This window comes from Panthera tigris, chromosome A1 (assembly GCF_018350195.1).
Source record: "Panthera tigris isolate Pti1 chromosome A1, P.tigris_Pti1_mat1.1, whole genome shotgun sequence".
NCBI lineage: Eukaryota > Metazoa > Chordata > Mammalia > Carnivora > Felidae > Panthera > Panthera tigris.
This window is the reverse complement of record NC_056660.1, coordinates 79,924,528-79,941,709: the sequence shown is the minus strand read 5'-3', so window position 1 is coordinate 79,941,709 and position 17,182 is coordinate 79,924,528. Positions and strand designations below refer to the sequence as shown.

Here is a 17,182-nt window from a genome sequence, read left to right as displayed (position 1 = left end):
GTACGTACACAAAATAAAACCACTGCTTCTAAGTTCACTCATGAACTTCGCAGTTCTGTTTCTTCCAAAATTCCATCTGCTATCTGGCTGACCACACAGAAACCCCATCTCTCCCGTGGGCTAATACTGGGCTCTAATTTGAAGATTGCTCAACTTCTTTATATTAATTGATATAAAACTAGGAAATCTCCAGATGGCATGAGCAGCCCAACAGCTATCTGGGAACAGACATGCTTGGAATTCTCTGTCTTCCTCATGACCTCACCACACGCGGTCCCCGAGCCGTCTGACTCTCTAAGCACCGCGCCGCTGCAGGGGGCCACCAGCCCCTCTGGGCGCGTGAGCAACAGGACCCGGCGCCCCGCCAGCAGCGGCACGGTGCAAGCAAGGGCGGGCACTGCATACGTGGTGTGGTGAGGTAGGGGACAGGGGAGACGGCCCAGCCACCCCGAGGAGAGGAAAACCGGCCATTCCCGGCTCCTCACGGCATCTGGCTTCCTGAAGTCGGTCTGACTTCACACGCGACCACGAGGCTCCCTGTCCACACCAAGCACAGCATGCGTGGGGGAGGGTGCTTCTCCACTCTGGCAATGCACCAAACGTGGTTCCGGTGCCACCACTGAACGCGACACATCACATTCAGTTTTCTGAAGCCGAGATTCATCTGAGGGAGGCCAGTGAAACCTCCTCACAACAAATCCCAGGGAAGCGGGGGAGTCCCCTCCAAATCGGAGATTTTCTTCTAAGTGAGTTACGTGGCAGCTTAGGTCTTTGGCGGACTCAGGTGGCCCCAAGACACGCAAAGGAGGAGGATCACACAGGATGGGATGCCGTAAACGGAGTTTCACTGCAGCTACTCGCTGAAAACCACGCGTCCATTGCAGGCAACGTAATGTGGAGGTTGGGGCGCAGCCAGGCTGGGACCGAAGCCAAGCACTCACCTTTCAGGGTACAGCCAACGCCTCTCTGAACGGAGTCTCACATACACCTTCAGAGGCTGCGTGCATCAGAGTTTGCATTTAATCTTCAGCGGGGAGGGACTCCAAACAAGGGGAGCGTGGCGTCGTGACGCGGGGGAGGGTCTGAGCTCTGACAGTACCTGGCCCTTGGACAACCCCCACCCCACAGGCAAACGGGGACGTGGGACAGCCATCTGTGGTGCACGGACGAGCACAGAGCCCTTGCCGGCCACACCGACACAAGGCTCCCCGTGGCCGCCAAGTGCCCCGAGGACTCTTCAGAGAGCGGTGTCCAAACTGCACTCAGCCCTCTTACTGAGCGCTTCCTTCTCCTGTCTCCTCAACTACTTGGTCAGTGGGTCCATCATACATAAAAGATGTGGATCCCCATACAAGGCCAGAGCCACCTCTGTGTTGTTTGTTGATCACAAACCTGTATGGTTTCAGTATAAAATATAAAAGTGTTCATACAGCTGTATCCAAAAAGAAATGAGACAGGTGCTACACTGAGAATAAAAACCCAGACCCCTTGGAGCTGCAAAACCGCCACTACCCACGGAGAAAAGCCCCGGGCACAGGCCGCATGAGCACACCATCTCCTTCAACAGCAGCGACTCGAACGGAGGGTCAAATTGGCAATTGGGCCTCCGCAAAATACAATGGGAAGTATCAGAAACGCTCTCAAAAGTTGTTAAAATATCACATAAAAGACAAGGAACAGCAAGAAAACATCTAAGAAAAGCAGGCTGCGATACAACAAGCATTTGTTAAGAAAAGCTCAGAAGTGCATTAGTTCTGGTGAGAGATATATGAGCAACAGCTCTTACGAGATGTAGAACCCATTCTGTAACTATGGGCTGTCCATATACTGTCATAGTCAGAGTCTTCCGAGAGGTCTGAGGGCTCCAAACGGGAAAGGCTACTGCGACGACCCAAGGAGTCTAGACTTGATTGGTCGTCGTCAGCCAAGACGTGATTATGCATCAGGTCAGTGCCTTGCCATGCTACGACGGGAGGGACGGAGTGACAGGCAGAGGTGGGAGGGGACGGACAGGAAGAGCCACAACCAAAAACATGAAAACAAAAGCAAAAGGTGATGGGAAGAGAAGGAAAAGAGAAAATATTGTTAAAAAATGGCAACAATGTTCATTTCTCCTTATTTACGGTGGGTTTTAATAGCACAACCCTTAGAATAAAAGTAGACTTAAATAAATCTCACAGTATTGTTTGCAAACTGTCTCTTTTTACAGATCTTGCTACAAGCCCTCACATAAGCCCATGTCCACAGATCATTCTACAGACATTTCACAAGTAAACTATTCCATTAGCAAATAGTCTCATTTATGACATTTGTAAAAGAAACCATTTAGGTGTTAAATTAGAAATTGTTTCCTATTCTTTAGGTGGATATGTTGAAGCAAAAGAGTTTCCAAGGATTTTCGACTTTTTCAGTTCATCTTTAGGATGGGGTCTACACTTACCTTATCAAACCACCACCACCACCGTAAAAGTTTCAGAGTGGAGTAGGGGTTAAATAGGGTCCACGTCCCTGGGGGCCCTTCCTTGTCGCTGCACCACCCACGATTGCAGCGCCCCGCAGAGCTCAGCCAGGGGACAGGGGAAGGGGGGACGCCTGCTCAAACGTTCTCAACCCCAATGCAGACCCTTTACTGGCGGGACAAGAGACACGATGAACCGAGAGCCACTGTGTTAACAGGAGGGCAACAGAAGACAAAGGGCACCAGATGGGAGAACAGCAATCAGCCAGAGAGGAGCCACACTTGGGAGCGAGGGCCCCGGCCAGGGAGCTGTGCAGGGGCATGCAGGCTGCAGGGACACCACGTGACAGACGATGGCACACCACGGCAACCATGGCCTCCGTCCTATTCCTGCTCCTGGTCAAAGCCGAGTCCATTCTCAAACCTTAACAAGCAGGGGCGGCTACTCTGCATTCCTTCAACTAAATCCCTGGAGTCTACGAGGGTCACTACTTCCTCGAGACAGAAATCGATTCCAAAGACGTCTGGTTTATAATGTCTTGTTGGCATCCAAATGGACACTGGAAGGAGCTGAATTTGCCTGTTTTGGCTAAGCAGTTAACACGAGAAGAATCGCCTCCACTGTAACCCCGCACTGCCTTTCCAGCATAAAGGATCAATTTCCCCCTACCTTACCTGGTCACAAGAGTATTAGGGTTACGGCCATATAGGAGTGTGCACACGAGGCCCCAGAGTGATTAGCCCATAGTATCAGCTGAAAACAAAAACCAACGTATCGTGCAACGCCTTCCTTGCACAGGAGAAATGGAAACATGTAATACAGAGGACAAATAATCTGCATGACCTATGGGCCATCCCTTCAAGGCAGCCAAAGCAGGGACCACAGGCACATCGTGGGGCACAGTCTCCTGGATGGACAAACGAGGCTCTCACAAACGAACTAACGAACGAACACACACACACACACACACACACACACACACACACACACACACCCACCCACCCACCCACCCACCCACCCACCCACCCTCCTGTTACCCGGTCTGTTCACCTGAGACTACTAGGTTAAAATTTTATTTCAAGGAATTCAAGTTGAGAGAGTTTTTTAAAATCTCAAATTCAAAACCCAAAACACTATGTCCACATCTTATATATCCTATTACTTAAAACAGTCTCTTATCAAATACAGAAAACCACTGTATCAAAAGACAACAAACTAGATTTACAAATGATCACTTGACTTGACTTCCACCCCATCTTCAGGCCTTTGCATTTCGCCCCCATCCTGCTGACCAGTCACTATGAAGAGGTGTTCTCACCAGGGCAAATATGGACAAGAGTCTCCATGTGGCCATCAGGCCACAGGGAAGTTTCTAGGTGATCTGCAGACACTCCCTGGGGTTTAATCCTACCAGCACTACCTTCTTAGCTGTCATCATCTTAAAAAAAAAAAAAAAAAAAAAGCTAAAGGAGGTAAAAATTCCTTTTCCCACCTGTCCTTTTTTCACAATTAGTCTAATACCAGCCAGGACAAGATTTGAGTCGCCACAGCGAGGTGGTGGGAATGAAGCCGAGGTAGCAATGTGTCCCAAGTGAGTGTGAAAACAAAATCCAAAACACAAGATCCAACAGAAACCAGTTTCTATGCCAGAAGACACGAATCTAGTCTCCAACAAAACAAAAATGAAACCCAAAAGCCCACCTAGAAATGACAGTGCAGGACAAACACCCTGCGGTGCCGCGGCCCTGCTCCGGAGAGAGGGCAAGTCAGACCACGCGCACCGTCCCATCTGTACCCCCTGCCGCACTCCACCACCAAATGCTGGCAAGGAAGAGACGACAGAGCCCACCCATTTCCTGTTTGAGCAGATGAAGATTTCCTTACTACAACCCTGTGCATAAAGATACAGGAAAATGCAGTGGCTGGTGCTAAAACCTACCAATAAATTAATTGAGGTCTACTTCCAAAAAATTTTTTAATGCGGCATTTAAAAAAACGGGGCGGGGGGGAGCTAAAAAAGCCTCACTCTTCGTTTATATTTTTGACAATTCTAAGAATCTTAAGTCCCACTATCACACCAATAGAATAGTTGAAACAGCTTAAAGTAACTGAACCAATCTTTGGTCTTCTAAGCCCATCTGCTTGAAGCAGCAGAAAGCTCTATATATTCTGGCAGCACCTAATACTTAAAGTTTCCCTGGCAGGGTGTTCTGCAGAAACCTGGTCTCCCCCTGACAGCTCTGACCCCGTGCAGAGACCCAGGGACAGGGATCCCCGCAGCCTCTACAGGGTGAACCAGCAGAGTGTCACTCCGAGGGCCGCCCCCACACGCCAGCGAGCCGATGGTGACCAACCCCGGCCAGTCCTGCCCCGGCAGCCGGCTAGCGTGAAACTTACTCGAATTGAGCGTTTGCCGCGTTTTGGCGCTTGTGCAATAAGCTTCGATGACTTTCAGGATCTGCGCGTCTTCTTCCAAAGCAGCTGTGCCTGTCAAGACACAGCATGTCACAACTGAGCTAACGACAAGTACGTGATACAGTCTAAAAACACATTTTCTTGTCAGATAATGGTTTTCCAAAATTTATGAAGTTTATATTCAAAAGGTTTGTTTTCTTTCAAGTATTTTTTTACCTGCAACATACCTAGCAAAAGGTTAATATCCTAAATCTATAAAAGCTGCCTTACTAATAATCCCTAAGAAAAACCATATCCCTCCCACCCCGGAGTTGAAAACAGGCCAAGGAACAAGCAATTCACACAAGAACACCATGAGAAAAGAACTTTATTCTAAGAAGTAAAACGTTAAAACAAAGCATCAGGTTTTCACATAAGCCTGACAAAAAAAGTCAGACCGTCCCCAGTGCTGACAGGGACAGCGGGAAGGAAAGATCTGGAAGGAAAGCTTCCCACCACCCACAGCTGACGGCTACGTAGATAGGTACAACCTTGGAAAGCTTTGGAAAGCGCATTTCCTCCAATCTCCGAGTTTGTGATCGAGATTTCATCTATAACACTTATAAGGGACAACCCAGACCTTGAAGGAGTCACTCCAGACCTCTTCCTTCCCCAAAGGATTACTCCAGACACCGGCTTCACCTATACTCAGACCAAAGGCATGGAGGAGGATAGATCCTTCCAGACTAACAGCATCTACTGCTATCAGTCCCGGATACTTCCTACTTCACATGACCCTATAGTTGAACTATTTCTCTTTCCTGAACTACTAAGTTTCCAATATTTTTTTGTATATGGTATTACATGTGGACATACACTTTAAAAGGCTCACCTACTCTGGCAAAAATGCAGAAGAATGGAAGACTTAAGTATTTGTAAGCTGTAGAAAGCCTCACCATTTTACGATAGTGCATACATGCAAAGCAAGCCAAATGTACTCTACCAAAAAATAGAAGTTCAATACCTTCTAGAAGTTTTACGGTTTCAGGTCTCACGTTTAGGTTCTTTAACCCATTCTGAGTTAATTTTTGTGTGGGGTGTAAGTGGCCCAGTTTCATACTCCTGCATGTAGCTGAGCAGTATTCCCAACACCAGTTGTTGGAGAGACAGTCGTTTTCCCAATTGCATACTGCCTCCTCTGTCAGAGAGCGGCTGACCATAGACGTGTGGGTTTATTGTGGGAATCTCTTCTGTTCCACTGATTTAGGTGTCTGTTTTTGTGCCAGTACTATACTGTTTTGATCACTACAGCTTTGTAATATACCTTGAAATCTGGAATTATGATACCTCCAGCTTTGTTTTTCTTTCTCAAGATACTATATGAACCACTAATTCCACTACTGGGGATTTACCCCAAGAAAACAAAACCACTAATTTGAAAATATCTAATGCATCCATATGTTTACTGCAGCATTATTTACAATAGCCAAGATCTGAAATCAACCCAAGTGTCCACCAATAGAATGGATAAGGAAGATGTGGTACGTACGTACATACATACACACACACACACACAGGAATATTATATATGCATCCATAAAAAGGATGAGAGCGTGACATTTGTGACAAGGTGAATGGACCTGGAGGGTATTGTGCTAAGTGAAAGAAGACTGAGGAAGACAAAATACCAGAAGATGGCACTCAGAATCCAAGATAAAAGCAAACAAGTACACAGAAAGCAAAGTCAGACGTGTAAATGCAGACAGCCGATGGGCCGGGGGGTGGGCAAAGTGGGTGAAGGGGAGTGGGAGGTCCAGGCTTCCGGTTACAGAGTGACTAAGTCGTGGGGACGAAACGCACAGCCCACGGCGCAATGCCAGCGTTTACGGTGACCGACGGCAGCTGCACTTGTGGACAGCACAGCAGAACGTACAGACTTGTCAAATCACCACGTTGTACACCTGAAACTAAGACGGCCTTGCACATCAACCACACTAAGAAGAACAAAAACAAACCTCAGCACCGAGAGTTTCAGCGCTGAGAAACAAACTTAAACGTCACCTACTGGAACCGATCCTTTCATGACGAGCTCCTCCCTCAGGAGAAGAGAAGGTTTCACCCCCTGGGGACCAGCTTAACCTCATGGGCAGGTCACCCCTCTCCGCCCAGAGAAGAGTGGCCTCCGAGCATGGTTACCTATCCGCACAGCGGATCAGATCACTCCTGCTAGACGTCACCCGGCACCCAGAGAAAGCACGGATGCCAGAACGGGCGCAGGCTCCCCCAGGACGTAGCATGAACGGCTGTCACCGATCCTCCCTTCCTCACAAATGTCACAGGAGGTAAATGAGCAGGACAGCACACATTTTCGGGGTGGCATGGGCCCTCCCACGGACAAGAAAAACTCTTAGGATTCGGAATGTAACAAGGAGCCTGGTAACTTTGGCACACGGAACATGACACGAAAGCAGCTGCTCACCGAGCAGGCAGACAGCAGCTGGAGGCCCAGCTCTCCTTTTACCTCCAGTCCCTCCAAGCTCCTGGTGCAGGCTCCGCCCTCCCAACACCCGGACCCCATCTTCGTCTCTGCACCCCCTCTCATGGGGAGATCCCAAGATCTCACCCCTGGCCGGGGCCTCACCACCGCTGCGCCACACGGCCGGCCTGCGGCATCCCTGGCCGTCACCCCTGTAATGGCGGCAGTTCCACACCCAGTTGTGACAACCTAAAAGGTCTCCAGAGGAGAGTATCCCCCACAGTCCCTCCCCCAGGGGAGAAAGCACAGCTGCAGGCTCCCTCTTCAAAAACATCTGAACCCAGGCACCTGGGGGCTCAGTCGGCTAACTGACATCAGCTCAGGGCACAATCTCAGTTTGCGAGTTTGAGCCCTGCATCCGGCTCTGGGCCTCACAAGCGTCCACTGGGGCCCTGAGGCTTGTGCAAGCGCAGGGGAGGATCAAGAGCTGTAGCCGCATGCCTCCAACAGGTGCAAACCACAGGGCAAAGGGAGTAGGAAGACCAGGTGGTCCCAGGTCGACCCTGCACCCCAGCCCAGCTTCCCCAGAACAAGGGATCGGCACGGAGGCCAAGAGACCACGAGCAGCCCCATCCAGGGGAGAATCACGCGTGCGCTGCACCGCAGGTGCCAGCTAGCTCTCCTGCTGGTGCAGGGCTCTGCTATCGCTCCTCAATTTCCTCTAGACGTGACATTAAGGCTCAGACTCCCGCGTCTGTCTCAAGTCTTTGAAAAGCCATCAGCCATCTCTCTACCCAACGAATGCTGTGCCCAAGACAGACCTGCATCCTCACCGACACACGCCACACGTACTCACTTTTCCTCAGGGCGAACTCTTCATCTGAAGGCTTCCGCTCAGGCTTGCGCTTAGGTAGCAACTTTTTCATGGTCTTGGGACTCTTACTAAGATCCTAGGGAAAGAAAAAGGAAAAAAAATCATTCTGACAAATTCCAAAGACACTAGTTTCTCCTGGAGCATCAGCAAGGGTGACAGCGTGAAATACTAAGTCACTTCAGCCGCTCGTGCCAAAGAGCTTCCTACTGTACTCCCACTGTGGTGTCCTGGCCAGCTGCCGGGCGTTAATGGAAAATCGAGAGGGTGTGGGCTCTGAGGAAAACCCTCCTGTTACTCGGACCAGTCACAGCATGGTGACAACACACCAAGGAGGTGTCACAGGCTCGCGGGCAGCGTCTGGAGAGGAGACGGCCGGCTGACGCGTGCAGAGATCCACGCGTACAGATTCCAGAGCAGACCCACCTGTTGCAGCCGAGCAGAAAGAGACCAGGAAAACCAAGGCTAGTTTTAGATGAAAGGTAAGATCAAGTCCCTCAGGACAATACTTGAAGCCTCAGGACAGAAGGAAAGGGAACAAGTTCAATCCATCGGCCTTGAGCACAGATGCAGGCAGGCAACAGAATGCGGGCTGTGCCCCTGACGGGTCCACACGCCAGCGCACGGCTCGGTCACAACACAACGGCCTGCAGCAGGACAGAGACAGCAGGCCAGAGTCCAAGGGGACAGGCGGGGCTTCACTGCCGAGTGTGTGTTAAGTTACAGAAACCGTTCATGACTCTTACAACATGACACCGATGCGACACGGACTATGGGAGGAACCAGACTGGAAGCACAGAAGGAACACAGCTTGGTTTTCAAAGGCAGCGCTTCAAAATCTCTTCTGCTAAACCGTACAGCCTCTTAAAAAAGCAGGAAAAACGCGCTCCCAAAGACATACCGCCCTCCCTGCATGTGTCCTATGGCTTCCGCACTTCACGGTGAACAGAGAGGGGGCCCCAGGAGCACACACACGCACGGGTTGCGTCCCGACCATGGACACAGCAGCCCCATGTGCACGCTCTGCGAGAGGACTTCCACTGAGCGTCTGGAAGCACTCAGTGACACGAGGTGACAATTGCAGATCCTAACGTCAGGTCTGGCAAAGCTAGTGCAGCAACACAGCAAATTGTGAAGCCCAGGCTCACTGCCCCCTCTTCCCTCACCCTTTCTACCCCCTGGCTGGACACACTCAGTCCACTGGTTCCTCCCTAGCAATGAGGTCGCCACCAGCACTGCCCGAGCAATTCGCAAAGACTAAACGAGCAACAGACACCAACATCAGTCACGTAACCGCCCGCGGCAAGGACACCTCGTACCTGGGCCTACGACCACTGGCAAGACGCAGGTCCTCAACAACAAAATTAACAAAAACCTGCAAAGGACAGGTTATAATTTACATAGTATTTCTGTGGGTCGTAAAACACTTAGGGCTACTAGCAAGGACGGAGGGTCTAGGTCCCTGGGCGAAAGGGACCTCAACTGGACGTGGAGAGGTGTACCGGGACACGCCACCTCAGTCCCACACTCAGGCTCCCCATGCTTACACTCACAACCACACCCAGCGCCGCAATCATCAGATTCCTCAAGTTCAAGTATTTCTTTTTCTCAAGATGCTTCCTTTCCTGAAAGCAGGTTCAGCGGAAACAGCCTGGTGTTCAAGCACAGGGCACAGCCCGCCAACACGGGAGCAGAGGACATAGGTATGGGACAAACCACACTCTGCCACTTTTATTTGTGCATGCACTCTGTCTGCAACAGCTTTTGGTGACAAATGCAGGGTCCCCGGGTGGCTCTCACTCAGGCCTGGAAAAGGGTCCTACGGCCTAGCAGAGCAGCACAGAGGTAAGCAAGACTCAGCATGACAAGACGTGCACAGTAACTGCAGGCTGAGCGGGAGGCCAGCCCCAGGGAGCCCTCTGGCCCCGTGGGTCCAGGAGGCAGGAAGCCAGGGCCGTTCGTGAAGGGCACAGCAAGGTAAGGCTGCAGTTCCCCAGTGATCAGTACTTTTCTTATGTCACAGAATCAGACAGAAACGCGGGATTCTCCAGATTTCTGAATGCACCAGAATGAAGCACAGAACAGCTGGCCTAACACGCGGAGATGTCAACGTCAAATTCTTGTTCGTCTGCGCTCAAGACCTCACCTCCTTGTAGCAGAGAGCAGCGGAAGGCCGCAGGGGCGGGGCAGGTCGCAGGCAGCTGAGGCTCCACGGCTTGGGGGTCTTCGGAGGCTCCAGAGGCCCCCAGTTGATGGTGGTGTGCGGAGTGCCGTGATGGGAGGGGTGGGGCAGCGTGTGGTAGGCAGGCGTCAGGGGTGCCGGCTTGCTGTCTGCGTGCTTGCCGGATGGCGCGATCGGATGAGAGGGGAGCTGGGGGGGGGGGGGGGGGGGAGACAGAGGGAGCAGAACACGACAGCTGCCATCAGGGGCCAGGGGCCTCTCAACCAGACCCATGAGGTTCTGCCCACTCCTCAAACACTCCCACTGAAAAACCCCCAAGCCGTCATCATTTCTTTACTCTCCAACCCCAAGCAGTCAACTTCTAGGACAGCTATCTATTCTGCATCAGGTCAGCATGGGGGAGCAGGCAGGTGGCAGGATGTGGGGGCCCAGATCCTGGCACCCCACCACCACCTTTATTTGTCATGGACGAACACCACATAAAGGTGTTCCATGTAGCATAGATCACAATTTTGTACAAGAACAGGCATTTCTTATCCTGGGAAATGTGGTGAAGGGGAGAGTAATTCTCCCCAGTCACACACTTACTGCCTGGTGATTATGGGTAGGCAAAAAACTAGGGCCAAATGTCTGTTTTCATTAACAAAAAAAAAAAAAAAAAAGTTTTCCCGGGACGCAGCCAGGCCCATTTCTGTTGATGGGTGTAAAACCAAAAGTACAACTGCAACAAAAACCATACTGCCTATAAAGCTGAAAATATTTTACTGTCTCTTTTACAGAAAAATTTTGCCAATCCCTAGTGTAAAACAAGTTACAAGCTGTTTTCTCAGAAAAATCAGCTCTAATCAAAATAAAATTATATGAAGTCTAATTTTTTGGAAGAATAATAGGGCTTATTTTCCTGGAAAACCTGTAAATATTCCATCATACTGATAATTAAACGCAAAAATGTTCAATAATACTCAAAGCCAGCCCCTGACCTCAAATCACCCCAAACAATAAAGCCATGCTTAATAAAGAACGAAGTGTTCTGTGAGCTGGAAATCACAGAGTGAGGTCATCACTCAGAAGAAATCCCTTCTTGAAACACACCGAATGAGAAGCCTGGCACTGGCTGATGCCATGGCGCTCTGGGACCAGCGCAACACACTTCCTGCAGGAACCATGTGCCCACCCTGGTTCATGGGTGCGTGGGCGCGTCCCGTGTTGTCACAGGCTACATGGCCACCACACAACTCACAAGCGGAGAAAACGAGGTACAACAGCCCTTCTAGCAACAGCACCACAGTAATATTTGGATTGGTTTCTCCTTAAGAAGTCAGAAGAGGTCATGGTCTTTGCTACAATGAGATTCTTCTTCAAGGAGGACCCTGCTGAGTATGGGGGAGGACACCCAACACCGCCAAGAGGAAACTCCCTCAGAAGAACGCCTAACACTTGCAAAGCCTGTGCGTGGCGCGCACTGGCGGGGTTCAGCTGGAGCACGAAGTCTTCCCTGACGTGGACTCGTACTGTTTGCTTTCAGGGTGTTGCTGACAACGTGAAGCAGCACTGCCACTTCTCAGGCACACACACACCTGCACACAGAGAAGCTCTGGAATCAATTCAGTTCCAGGGAAGCTAAGCATTGTTAGCATTTTTTTTTTTTCCAAGTATGGAGAAACTACAAATGGCAAAGCCACTCAAAATGCGACCTTAGCTAAAGCCAACCAGCAGTTTCCACCTGTAAGCTGTTGAGAGAAATCTAGTACAATAAAACTCATCGGAAAGCTATGCTACAGGGGCGCCTGGGTGCCTCAGTCGGTTAAGCACCCGATTCTTGGTTTTGGCTCAGCTCACGATCTCACAGTTTTGTGAGTTTGGGTCCTGCATCGGGCTCCATGCTGACAGCTCGGAGCCCGCTTAGGATTCTCTCTCTCCCTCTCTCTTTGCCCCTCCCCTGCTTGTGCACCTGTTCTCTCAAAGTAAGTAAATAAGCATTTAAAAAAATGCTATGCTACAGTCACTCTTCCTGAGCAAACACTGCAACGGTAGGGATGTGGATGCAGAAGTGAGCCACATGGTGGAAAGTGCAAATAAAGATCACAACAACCTAAAGCGTATGTGAGAAAAAAGCACCACCTGGAAATGCCGTGCACTCACAGGTCATTTGTGAAAAGGGGCGTGTACTTTTGTTTGAGAAAGAGGAGAACATGAAAATGATTCCACACCAGTATCTTAAGCATAAAACACCAGTAATGACAAGTTTTAAACATGGATACTGTGTGCTGAGGTACCTCAAAACATTTAAGTTTTTAAAAAGTCAAAGAGCTGGTTAGCTCCTCTACGAGGATAAATGGATTTCTTAAAACAGTGAGGCAAAAGCCACATTTTAAAGCCTTCAACATGAATCTGGACCTTTAGTTATGTTTTTATTTTAGAGAGAGAGCAAGAGGGGGAGAGGGGCAGAAGGGGAGAATCTCCAGAAGGCTCCATGCTCAGTGTGGAGGGTCCGATCCCATGATCCCGGGATCATGACCTGAGCTGAAATCAAGAGTGGATGCCCAACTGACTGAGCCACCCAGGTGCCCCCAGCCCTGTTTTTGTTTTTGTTTTTTTTTTAATGTTTATTTATGTTTGAGACAGAGAGAAACAGAGCATGAACGGGGGAGGAGCAGAGAGAGAGAGGGAGACACAGAATCCGAAGCAGGCTCCAGGCTCTGAGCTGTCAGCACAGAGCCCGACGTGGGGCTCGAACTCACGGACCGTGAGATCGTGACCTGAGCCAAAGTCGGACGCTTAACTGACTGAGCCACCCAGGTGCCCCACCCCAGCCCTTTGGATCACCATAAATACTTCTGTTTTTTGATACAACAGAACACAGTTAAGATTCTCAGGAAAAAACAAAAACACATATGGATGGTGGCTCTTGAGGTTTTAGGTGAAAACCCCTTGAAAGTTAGTCTCCTAGGCCCCCCCTGAGCAGAAATAGCTTCCAAGCCAACTGCCATCAAACCACGTGCAAGGAGGTACAACCTAGGCACCATCGGTGTGAGGCGACAAGCTGTGTGACAGGGACTCTCCAGGACCCCCAGAGAAACACAGGCATGAATTTATACTATTGAGCCACACAAGGATTATGCTTCAAAACACCTGCTCACTTGCTGCCCCCACCCCCCCGCCCCCAGAGGCCGACCCCACAGCGTGGAGAGGTACAGGGGTCCTTACAGTGTGAGACGGCACAGAATGGGGCTTGATGGTGGGGTTGCTGACAGAGGTGACCTTTGTCTGCTTCTGGAGATGGTCCACCCACTCGTGCAGATCCTGCTGGTTGTTGCAGGACACCAGGATCCGCTCAATCATGCTCCCTGGAAGGGAGAAGAGACACACTGAGGCGGGAAGATGGGCAGAAAGCACACGCATGCGCACACACACCCACGGAGAGGGCAGCAGCGCTCCAACACAGCCCTCCGGATGGTCCAGCCACAACGTGCACACACACCGTGAGCTGCCACTCATCACCGTGACAGACAGCGGCCAGAGAGTCTGTGCCTATCACCTGATATTTCAAATGCATTTCTATGATTTTCACTGTCCTCAAGCTTTGTGATTGTCATTCCTGTCGTTGGTAGCTTTCCCTAAAAAAGACCCCCCCCACAAAAAAAAACAATTAGTGCTTTTCTAGTAAAGAACGTACCATTATCAAAACAAGTATTAATAATTTTAGGAATGGCAGAAGCAGCACCCTGTAAAGCGAAACAGCTGACCGTTGCCATAAGCATGCACAGTACAGACTTTTCCGTCAAATAAGAAACCATAACACTGTAATAAAAGGAAAATGGAGTCCGCAGTAAGGTCCAGAACGAAAGCAAATTCCATCTGACACATTTCTCTGAACGTGAACACCAGGTCCCAAGAACGTGACCTATCAGGATCAAAAACTAAAGGAGGCGCTGATTCGCCTCACGAAGAGGCTCAGAGGAAGTTCACATTTGAAGGCAACACAGGAAGCTGGGACAAGAACAACTGTCCGGGGGCCACACTTGGCTGTCCGCCAGAGGGGAGGTGGGGAGTTGTGCTGAGCACCACATGGAAGGCACAAAGATGGGGACCAGCACGGGCGAGGCCGGCGGATAGAAGGCATTCGAGTCCGGCTGCACAGACCACGGTCACAGCACTCAGACGCCCTTCCCAGGCCACCATGCACAGAAGAGGAAAGCAGGGTCCCATTGGTGGCATGAGGCTCTCACTGGCACGTTGACACCAACACTGAGGGCGAATGTGGCACGGGCCTCGAGCCTGCCCTGAACGGCCACCTCTGCTCCCTCAGGTCACAGCAGAGCTGGTCCCAGCCTCTCGCGGTACAAACCACAAAGCCAGAGTGCGCTGGCAGAAAGGACTCAGCTTTGTGTTTAGTGGGGCCACCTGACAATGGGGGGCGGGACTGCCGATTCAGGGGAACCGGGGTAGGTACCCGCCTAACAGCACACTCACGAACTCTGAGGCACGGGTTTTCTGGGTTTACCAGACACATCAGCTTTATCAATTTTAAAGTGCTCCTTCTGGAGAAAGTGTGTGACTCCTCCTCCTCTTTGGGGACCAAGCTCTCTGTGGAGGCACACACACGCCACAGACACCTGGAACTCAGGATCCACCCGTGCACGTGTCCGGGACGACACAGAACAACGTGCCACGTGGGGACTCCTGCTGATGCAGGACTGAGGACTGGCCAGGCCTGGAAACAAGCCATGGGAGAGAGCACGCTGCTCTAAGTCACAGAGAATAGGCAGTGAGGACAGAAGCAGCTATTAAGAGAAAAAGAAGCTACTTGACACCATAGGTTACGTTTCTGCAGAGACACCAGACCTCTCCTTTTGCATTTTCTTCTCACGTCGGCTCGCACGTCTTCTCAGTGTCAGCAAAACAACCGACTAGAGAAAGGTTCCATGATCACTCACCACTAGGTACATCACCTGGCCTCAGCCAGGGTCCCTGGCTCTGTGCCCACCCGCCACCGCACCCACCGGGCACCATGGTGGCCAGGAAAGAAGGGGCAACTGAGACAGGACTCGGGCAGGTCACCTCAAGCAGTCGGTGCCCTTAGGAGGCAGCCCTACAGAGGACACTGGGGTCCCCCCCCCCCGTGTTTGCTCAGGACCAATGCGGGGACATCTGCAGTCATGCGGAAACAGGCTAAGTGTGACATACTCGACTAGGTGACACTATCTATACACACAGCACCACACCCAAAATCCAAAATAAGCCTGGAACGGATTCTGAGATCCACAGCAAACAGTAACGTGTAAACCGAAAATGTACTTTACCTGATAGATAAAACCACTCATCCTAGGACTGGCAGATAACATCAGCAAACTATTCGGGAAGAGCAGAAGGTATCTCTCATTCTTTTCCTAACGTTAAAGAACAAACAAATCCAAGTAATTTGTTTCAAAATACACAGATGTGAGAACAAGTATTTACATTAAGCCTTATAAAACATACTGAACGTCCTTTCAATAAATTGTATCAGCTAAATTAAATGCAAACAGAATTATGATAAAGTCTCAGACTCACTGGCAGCCCACGTAGCATCTTTTAAAAACAACTGGGTTAAGGAGTTCAGCTTTGCCATTAACTCTTTTTCATCTAAAATTTTCTTTTTATGGTTGAGAGAACAGAACTTGTCGAGTTTGGGTGCTGTGGGGAAGAACAGGTGGGCCTTTCAAGCTCGAGGGGAGGGTAGGATAAAATGTTAAAATCAACTGAATGATTCCTGGCACTTCCCTTAAAGCCCAATCAATTCAATATTGTTTTTGTCCATGCTGTAAACCTTACCTAGTTTACATGAAAGATTTAAAAGCATCTATATTAAAAACCATTTGCTTCAATGGGGGGGGGGGGTGGGGAGGATGCCCCAGAGAGACCACAATAAAGGACTCAAGTTTCCAGGAACGTAAAGGAGACCAAAACGAGGAACGCAGACGGCCCTTTCCCAAGCTGCCATTTCCACGCTGCCCACAGAAGCCCAGGGGTCAGGACGCAGGGTCCTCAGGCAGACTCCTCAGACTCCAGCCGCATGCCAAGTGCGCTGGAAACCGGTCCTGCACTGTGAGCCTGTCTAGGGGGACTTCTCACACTCTGTTCCCGAAGACGCCCCACACACTTGTGGGGCTCAGAGCACAGGCTCGAGTCCCTCCACTCGTGTCCCCAGCCACTCTGCACAGCAGAGCACGTGGCCATGGCGCTCCTGCCCTGCATACCTCACTCCCGGCACACTGGACCATGACCTGGGACATGTAAACGACGCTGCCCAGGGTCGTGATGTCATCTCCCTCCCAGCTCCGGATGGCTTCTGTCAGGATCTGCAACTCCAGCTCCTTCCTTTTCCGCACCTCCTGACACTGCGCCTGGGACACACACCACCACGGTCAGGAGGTACGCGAGCCCCCAGAACCTCAACTACCGGCCACGCAACTTTGACACACATCATCTGCTGAATGAGAAAGCGTTCAATTCACAGGCACAGAAGTAAGAGCTCTGGAACGAGAGACACGGCTTTAGAACAATACAGCAGATCTTGCTACTTCTGGAAGAAAAAATGCAGACTGGACAAGAAGAGACTTTCTGGCTTTACTGGTCTCTGCTGGCACAAGGACTGAGCAGGGGCCAGGAGTGCATGCTGCACGTGAGGTAAGTCAGGCATGTTCCAGAAACACCGGCGGCATGGCAGCAGGGTGAAGGAGCAGGACCACCTGGTCCTCACCGAAGACACAGCCCACAGAGCAAGACCTTCATAAGGAACTATCATGTCGTGACTTTTT

General features: G+C 50.6%; 1 protein-coding gene across 5 annotated transcripts in view; it reads right to left on the bottom strand.

Annotated features, from left to right (window-relative positions):
- Positions 1–17,182, bottom strand: part of ARHGEF7 (Rho guanine nucleotide exchange factor 7) — a 135,764-nt gene that overhangs the window by 10,184 nt on the left and 108,398 nt on the right. For 4 of the 5 annotated variants that reach the window (XM_042980209.1, XM_042980232.1, XM_042980222.1 and 1 more), the window contains 7 exons: positions 16,622–16,768; positions 15,686–15,772; positions 13,921–13,999; positions 13,590–13,729; positions 10,347–10,571; positions 8,186–8,279; positions 4,857–4,946 (listed from right to left, as the gene is read on the bottom strand). In XM_042980209.1, the coding sequence (XP_042836143.1) occupies positions 4,857–4,946; positions 8,186–8,279; positions 10,347–10,571; positions 13,590–13,729; positions 13,921–13,999; positions 15,686–15,772; positions 16,622–16,768 (862 nt within the window). Of the gene's footprint in view, positions 1–1,786; positions 1,964–4,856; positions 4,947–8,185; positions 8,280–10,346; positions 10,572–13,589; positions 13,730–13,920; positions 14,000–15,685; positions 15,773–16,621; positions 16,769–17,182 lie in introns of all 5 variants that reach the window. The other variant, XM_042980243.1, reaches the window with a different exon arrangement.